Source organism: Semicossyphus pulcher, unplaced genomic scaffold, assembly GCF_022749685.1.
Source record: "Semicossyphus pulcher isolate SPU_LCO1_2020_fin unplaced genomic scaffold, fSemPul1.0.p SCAF_1, whole genome shotgun sequence".
NCBI lineage: Eukaryota > Metazoa > Chordata > Actinopteri > Labriformes > Labridae > Semicossyphus > Semicossyphus pulcher.
Window position 1 is genome coordinate 22,824,900 of NW_027211603.1, and position 8,536 is coordinate 22,833,435.

At 40.7% G+C, this 8,536-nt stretch overlaps 1 protein-coding gene across 1 annotated transcript in view; it reads right to left on the bottom strand.

Moving 5' to 3' along the window:
• The window catches only part of spata17 (spermatogenesis associated 17), a 35,977-nt gene extending 28,157 nt beyond the window's left edge, over positions 1-7,820 (bottom strand). Inside the window, exons 1-5 of the mRNA XM_069664411.1 lie at positions 7,753-7,820; positions 7,300-7,389; positions 6,187-6,268; positions 4,707-4,757; positions 2,084-2,187 (exon numbers count right to left, since the gene is read on the bottom strand). Coding sequence (XP_069520512.1) covers positions 2,084-2,187; positions 4,707-4,757; positions 6,187-6,268; positions 7,300-7,389; positions 7,753-7,820 — 395 coding nt within the window. The remainder of the gene's footprint in view (positions 1-2,083; positions 2,188-4,706; positions 4,758-6,186; positions 6,269-7,299; positions 7,390-7,752) is intronic.
• Positions 7,821-8,536: the final 716 nt, after the last annotated feature.

An 8,536-nucleotide genomic window follows, 5' to 3' on the forward strand; every position in this document is an offset into this window, starting at 1 on the left:
TGATAAATTGTTGGGGTATCAAGGAAAACTGTGGCAGAGTGGGGACTGCGCCGGGGTCCTGACTTCATTAGGGTATGCAGAAGGAGAGGAAGGATGAATGAGGATGGACACAGAAGCACTGTGAACAGGGTGACAGGGAGAGAGAGGATAAGGAGGAAATACACAGGAAAGAGAGGAGAGAGGAAAGGAGAAGTGAGGGCAGAGGATAGAGGACTGTAGTGTAAGTAGCGTGTATTAGCTGGATGCTGTACCTAATGAAATGACACAGATGGTTTCGTGCAGAGGAGATCTGTCATGAGAGAGAGACTGAAAGAGGGAGTCAGAGAGGGAGAGAGAGGTTCGGCAGTCTATGTATTACTCCTATATCATTACCATGCACAGCCGATCAGCCTGCACTAAATGGGGACCATTAGTCCAACTTTGAATAATTTATGCAGCGGGTCGGACGGACAGACAGACAGACCTACAAGAGGGAGGGAGCAGGTGGATTAAAAAGCGGACCTTTGCAGGGTGAGTGATCAGGCAGCGAGCGATCCGAGGGCTCAGCGGCTAACACGGAAAGGATATTTTAAATAAATGCCGGCATGGCGTTAATTGATCGTGACCCCAGCAGCACTAAATAAACATGTGATTAACTGGAGAGAAAGTGACCTCAACACCCCAAACCGCTGTGGAGGAGGGGCTGTGTGTGTGTGTGTGTGTGTGTGCACACTGTGTATATGAGGAGGCAGGGGATGTCACACAGCTGATAATGAAACAACAAGACCACTAAAACAAGATTGCATGAAGTACTTGAGGTTACAATTTTTAACTTCCACATTTCTGATAGTCTTAAGCTGCTCTTTTCATTCTGTTGTTATTGTTATTAATATACCATTTACAATGTTAAATAGATTACAAAGATGTACGCTACTGTACATTTAATACATAATTGTTTTTCAAGGAAGGGTCAAAAAATTGTTAAAAACAAAAGCTAATATTACGAGCTGAAGCTTGCCAACAGTTTGGGGACAGTCTAATATATTTCACATTTAAAGTTAACCTTTTGACTAGTTACATATTACAGTTGTATTTTCCCCCAAACTCCTGTAAATGCTTATTCCCCTCACTGTTTACTGGAGGTGATGAAAAATAGCATTGTACACTACTATATTTTTGTATAGTCAAGACTGTTTCGTGATTTCAACAGGAGTGGTAATGTGGAAAAGTGTTAGAAAACTTGACAGACGTGTGTTTATGTGTGTATGTGCGCATCTTTCTTTGTTGGTGATCACACTAAAGAGGCAACACTTCCTAATGGACTTTAACAGCCGAGTCCCGTGTACCTCTAAAAGGGGCAAAGAGTGTGGAGGAAAGGTGGAACACTGGTGGGGAAGCGAGGGGGGAAGTCAGTGATCCAAGGAGCACTTTAACAAATTTACATTTAATTTTAGAAGAAGCCTAAAGATATTTTCCGGTAAAATATATTAGCAACATTAAAAATGTGACTATTAGCTAAACGTGATGGGGTTTTTTTTGTCAAAAATAAAAGATGGCGTATCTGTAGCAGTAAGCCCTGGAGCACAGGATGTTTTATTAATGCACAAGCTGCGGTTCAAATCAGAGGCTAATTTTTAATTTCTTCACATCGTTCACTTCTCTCTCTCTCTCTCTCTCTCTCTCTCTTAGCCTCGAGCACTTTAGGAGGACTTTTCTCTCTCTCTCTCTCTTTCTCCGCTTTCCTCTCTCTCTCTCTCTCTCTCTCTCTCTGTCTCTTTCATTCCTTCACTTCTCCCTCCTCTTCCCCTATCCCTGTTCTCCTCTGAACTATGAAGGTAGATAACGAATCTTACCAACATGTCTCTCTTTCTCTCGCTCTCTCTATCTCTCTCACGCACACATGCACACAAGCACACAAGCTTGACACACACAGATGTATTTCTAAGTTATAGTTCACCTTTTAACCAACTTACTTCAGACTATGAAATTAATCAAATCAAGTCATCTTGTCTTTATCCCATGTAAAAGAAAAGGAACATTCATTCAATTGTGATGATGTCATAGCTTATAAAGCACCCTTTTGCAGCACCTATATTTTTTTTACCTGACAATTTCATTGTTAGCAGCAACTCCTTCCAGATAGCGCTTGCGTGCGTAGAAATTATGAACATATTTCCTCACAAAGAATCCTCTCCATCTCCGCTGGATCTGTGAGGGAATAAAGCAAACACAGGTTATTTAAAAAGTGTGAGAAGGCACCTTTAAAGCTTTATTGAAAGAAAAAAAATGTCTAAAATAAAAACTATTTCAGTATCTAATAATGATAAGACGGTCTGCCCTTCACAGACAGTAAGGTGAAGCATTAGAGCACGTCATGGCGGGGTTACTGTTTATACAGGACTTACTTTTTTAGATTTCTTTTGCTGTAACAATGTACAACATTTAACAAAGGGATACATTAAATGAAAATAATAATAATAAAAAAGATATTGGTATTTACGCAACAAATAAGCATGAATGAATTCTTTTCAATCCAAGGGGGGGGATTCACAGCTGTCACAGCTCCGTACGTTTAACTGTATCAGTCCACATTGATTGTGGAGGCTGCAGATTATGTAGCACACACACACACCCACACACGCCATTGGACCATTTTAAAACACGGGGGCGGTTGTCCTTCAGACTAATTAGGAGATTAAAACGATGGCAGGTAAAAGAATAATCACACTACGAGAAGAAGGAAGAGGAGAGAAGAGGAGAAGTGGAGGATGGGGAAAAACAACAAAGAGCAAAATGAGAATTAGCATTGATCTGCCAGTCAATAGATAATTTTAAATAAAGTAATTGCCGCCTCCCGAGTTCTTGCTGACCTTTGTTGACTAGTGAAATCGATGCTGTTGAATCTAATACAAATCCGAGGTGCGGCATGTAAACACTGGTTTCTATTACGGCCCTAATACATTATCCTCTGTTAGCTACCACGCCGTGATAAAGACAACAGGAGGGGAGAGAAAAGAATCAAAATTGATTCAAAGGAAGTGTCACAAGGGGATTGTGAGATGATTGTTTCTCCCTTTATGTCTCCCTTCTTCTCTTTCTCTTTATTTACACATTAAATATTTCTTTGGGAAAAGACGGCCTCTGAGTACAGATGTCCTTCACTCATACGATTTGCACAGGGACTCTTTATTTCAGTAACATACACATGAAGTAATACACTGTAAGTAACACTAAGAAATCATCATAAACAGTATAGATACTGTACTTATTTTCTTTCAACAGGTGGCATCATAAAACAGGAAATGTAAACACCTAAATACTCATTTTTTTAACCTTATGAATAATTACCATACACTTATTTCTTTGGATAAAGTAATCTGCATTATTCCCATAATACGTGTTTAGGATAAGGGGGGTATTTCACTGTGCAGCGCTCACGAGTAAGGTCAGGTTTTATCTTCATAACGCCATGTATGACTTTTGCGGTGGGACAAAATTGGAGCACTCAGGGAAAACCGGGACAAACAGTACAAAATGCACAACTTGCATAGAAAAGCCTCCTTAGGCCCTTGTGTGGCTCAAACCCACTACCTCTGCAATAGCTAGCCCCTTTGTAGCCCCATTCACATACATTCTTCTATTAAAATTCCTATTGCTTCCTTTAGGAAACTGTGTGTTTTTATATGTGTAATAAAAGGCCTCTTTTCTATAACTTCAGAAGCCTGCTCTGCTCTATATGGGGACTTTCACCCCTAACCTTTCCCCTCCATGACCTAAAACAGCTGGGTCAAACACTACTCCTACATCTATGTCTCTCCTATTACGTGACATTTATTGAAACGACAGGGTGGCCAGCTTGATTTGTTTGGGTTTCTATTAAGTGTAAAACTTGAAGCCCTCAATTTCCAGGCTTTTCCACCAATATGAAAATACTGCAACCCTCTCTCTCGACCTGGACAGCGACACAGCCTCTTCAATAAACACTAGTGGATTTTTTTGTGGGCCTATAAAACCCTTTAATGGTTCGGGCAGAATGAAACGGTTAGCCAAAAGAGTAGGCTTTATGGAATTATAAAAATATAAGGTTTCTGTGCAATATCCTTGTGTAAAAGTGCCAAAGCATCAGTCAAAGCCACAGTGGTATGATTTATAGGTCGAACAGAAGCAGCTGCTGAGGGAGTGAAGGGAATATTTGAGGGGCTGGAGCAGCTAGGACAAATACAAAAATAAATTAGATGATGCTAAAAATTGGATATAAGCCAGTTTTTTTTAATTATTGGGATACCTTTTAAACGATACTTATATTCAGAGGGGCTTTTACAAAGCAATGTGCATCAATGAATAATATAAGGTTTAAGGTTATATTGAAAGGGGGCATGTTTTTGTAGTGCACATGGCACACTAAGGTGTCGAGACGTAATTTTGGTAAGTCACTTTAAGATAGTAAAATAGCAGGCAAAGTACATGCATTATACCTTGGTCTAACAGGCCTCAATGATTGTGTATTTATACTGTAATTGTAGAGGAGTGTTAACATGATGCCAAATGTTAAAAAGTATGTAAAAAAGAGTTGCTATGATGGACAGTTTCTGCAATGAACTGCTGTGATGAAGTGCTTACAGGCTGCTTTTCATGGGGCCTCCCATTCACAGCACACACAGAGAAACAGAGTGTCCCCCCACCACGACACTCCATTTGCTAAAACAAGACACTGTGGAGATATTTACCCTGACCGCCATCTCCTCGTAGAAATTCATCTTCATGATAAAATATGCCTCCTGTGAACACAAAGGAAAAGATGGCGTTACATCTTGTCTCCCGGCCCTCTGATCTGTCCACAGCAGGCGTCAAAGATAAAGAGCTCTTTATACATAATACATTGCACAGAGGCAGCGCAGATAGGGCCACTGTAGAGGGGAGGGAGAGAGAGAGGGAGATAGGGAAAGCAGGAGGGGCGGGAGGAAGAAGAGAAAAAGTCAGGGGGATGGAGGGAGAGAGAGGCAGAGAGAGGGAGCGAGGGTGGTTAGCGGGACTTTGTATCAAGGGGAGGACGGGACTCTCTTAATACACCAACGCAGACAAGGGCCAAGAAAATCTATGGTAGTCAAGCAGCGAGCTAATGGAGATGTATGACGGCCAAACGCTCTCCTCTGGATTTCATAATCAATGACAGCACTGCCAGCAGTGACAAACAAAAGGCCAGAGAATATTCAGCGGCGCACTCGACGAGCCGTCACACACCCAACGTGTCGGGCCGACCACTGGGGGCACATTTCAGGAGCAAACTGGAGAGTCGGCCATAAAAGGGATTCATATCTCAACACGTCTTTTTTAATAACGACAGGGAAGAGAGGGAGGAGAGGAAGGGGAAGGAAGACAAAGACTTGAAAGGAGGTTGTAAATTCAGCTTGATGTTTGGAGATGAGGCTTCGTGCACGTCACATCACACATGATAAGGTCTACAAGAGTGAGAGTGGAAAAGACAGTCAGAGAGAGAGAGAGAGAGAGAGAGAGAGAGAAAGGAGGGGAAGAAAAGAATCTCTCTGGGCTAATTCAAAATAGTGCACAGTGGCAATTTTGAGTGATTCAAATTAGCGCTCATCTGTTTCCAAATGAGACCAAACAGCCTCTTTTTAGCCCATATGTGTGTTGTGACACATCCTTCATCGTTTATTTCAACACCCCTCCACCCCACCCCCCTGCCACGCGCCCCCCTTTTCCATTTCTTGAACGCCTCCCAAACGGCGGCTGGCAGTTATGCTTTAGCAAACAGTCAATTTACAGGCATGATAAATAGCTTGTTGTGATACGTTTACAAAACTCAATCCAGGGGAAAATTATACGTGAGAGCGCTGGGTATTGGATCCGGTATCAACAATCTGTTCAATTAAGAAGCAGTTGGAGGCAATATGCTGAAAATGGGGCCTTGTTTTACTAAAGCACACACATGCACACACACCGTACACACAAACTCCTACACTCTATTCAGTCATACGCTCTTTCTATATACGTCCCAGGAGTTGTGATATAGATGGAAATCCTTATCATATTGCATCATATTTCTTAAGTGCTAATTTCCCAATGTGTAATGAGTGAATTATATCTCTTAAGGTCAGAAACAGGACTCAGGAATATAGCAATTGAATTCTAATGCATGCTATCATAACATAATCAATATATCTATAGCCGTTTCAGGCGCTGGCTTACCTTCACCATTTGTCTGAAACGTGCCCTTGCTGTGAAGCTCCGCCATATCTTCTGTATAATGACTGCCTTCTTGTGCAGATGGCTGTTAAAAAAAGAAATGTCATTTAAGGGAGAGGACTGCATGTGTATGCTTTAGTTGTTCAAAACACTGAAAAAAGTTATTCACATACACATTTGGGGAAATTAAATTGTGTATTTTTATAGTGAAACATTCTAGACATTTAAGTCAACTGCAAATAAAAAAAACAGAAGCACATCTCTCTTGGTAATGCAATTTAAATAATTAAATCACAAATTCCCCTCAAAGTCAATACAGCTTTAATAAACTGTGATCTCTCTTTTTTTTAAACAAATAATGGAAAGAGTGGTTTTGTTGTCTGCATACAAATCTTAGGTTGTAAAGGACTTCAATTAAAAGGTCAGGGAAACATTGCAAACACACACTCTCATAAAGACACACACAGAACATTTCTGCTCCTCCAGGCTTTTCGATCATGTCTGATGAGCCTTTCACCCCCTTTAGTAGGCGGCACACATTTGTATTCATCTTCCAACATACTCTAAATGCAAGTCCACTGCGATTCTCTGCCTCCAACGAGGCCATCAATTTCCAAAAGGCCATTCATATGCCCAGAAAATCAATGCTTATAGTGGGGAAAGCACAACCCCGGAGTTGCACTTAGGCAGCTAAAATTGTTGCTAATTATCCACTTAACGCATTGATCAATTAACTAAAGTAATCTGAATTAACCTACTGTCTGGAAGTTTGTCTGCTGACCCTGCAGAATGGTGCTGGGGTCACAGTACAGGAAAAAAGCATGGAGATAGAGACATTCATTTCTGTGTGTGTGAAAGGAGCACAGGGTGCAAGCGACATTTATTCCTCAAGGCCATTTGCAAAGCTCTAGAAGAGGGATAATTATGAGAGTGAGCTAGTATCAGGGTTTCCCTTGAAATTAACTCTTAAGAGACCTGCCCGACTCTAAAATTGGTACATAAAATATTTAGACTTGTATTCTTTTTTTTTTGCCTATGGCATTTAAAAGGAGTGCCAAAAACATTTATTTCTGGTTAACGTTGTTAATATGAACACACACTCACAACACATTTTACCTGAGGTAAGCCCGCACCTTGCAGGCTCTGAACCAGCTCTGAATCCGGATTGCGGCCCGGTTCTCCTTCAGCCTGTTCTCCTCGGCTTGGCTACGAAACAGAAACACATGGAAATAGCAGGGTCCTGTGTCTTCAACTACATCTCACTGGTATGTTGCATCTTGACGTCCATAAATATGTCATTACGTCACAAAGAATAATTATCTGTATAGTTAGAAAAACTCTATATTAAAAAGTGTGTCTATTATTAGTACAAATATGTAGCTCTAATGCAATCAAGCTAGTTAAGTCAACTGAGTAAAGCCTGATGCTACCGCTAGCTTAGCTGATATTTCGGGCAGTGAGCTAGCTTAATTGGTGTAACGTCAGTGGTTTGGTTTTGACTGCCAAACCACTTAGCAGCCTCAATGACCTTACGTTACTGAATATAGTCATATATGTGATGAAACAAACCTGTGTGTGTAGAATAGTTCCTTTTTGAACTGTTCAACTTCACTCTCTATTTTGAGAAGCTCCGCCATGTCTCCTCAGGCGAGGGTTTACCTGTTGTCCTGACAACACGTCTCCAAGGTGGTGGAGATGCGTTCAGGCTGCCTGGAAAGTAGGAGTTTTGACCAAATAAATAATGCTTCGGCTACTTCACTATATTCATCGTTTGAAAAAAATATCGCCTACTTGCTGATGTAAGGGTCCATTATGTCAAATTATCTTTGTGGGTTAAGACACCTGTTAGCTCATGTAACCAGTCACACTGGAGAGCTCTCTGGCTGTCTTTTTACATGTGTGTTACTTGTGTGTTTTATCCTAATTTTAAAACATGACCAAAAGATAGCATTTTGTTTTGATCAATCCAGGTAGCTTTATTATTTATTGATAATTAACTGATATTATAAAATTACCATCTTTATAGTAATTATAAACTTTAAAACTAAAGGAAGACTTTTGTCTCTGTACTAGTTCAGATGGACTGAAATGCACCACAGAAGCCTACCATCTTGTTTATTTGTTCTGCCTCTTCCTCTACCTTATCTACTTTACTGAAGCAGAAATCGAGTAAATAATATGGAAGGAAAAAAATCAGAGAGAAGACGTTTTAAAAATCCCTGCTCTCTGGATGCAGATTGTGGATCTGAGTATTGATCTGCCAGCTGCCTCACTTCTTCCTTCCATCCTTCCATCCATTTCCCTGCTTTCCTGACGTTATCACCCTTCATCATACAGTTATCAGTTTATTTCT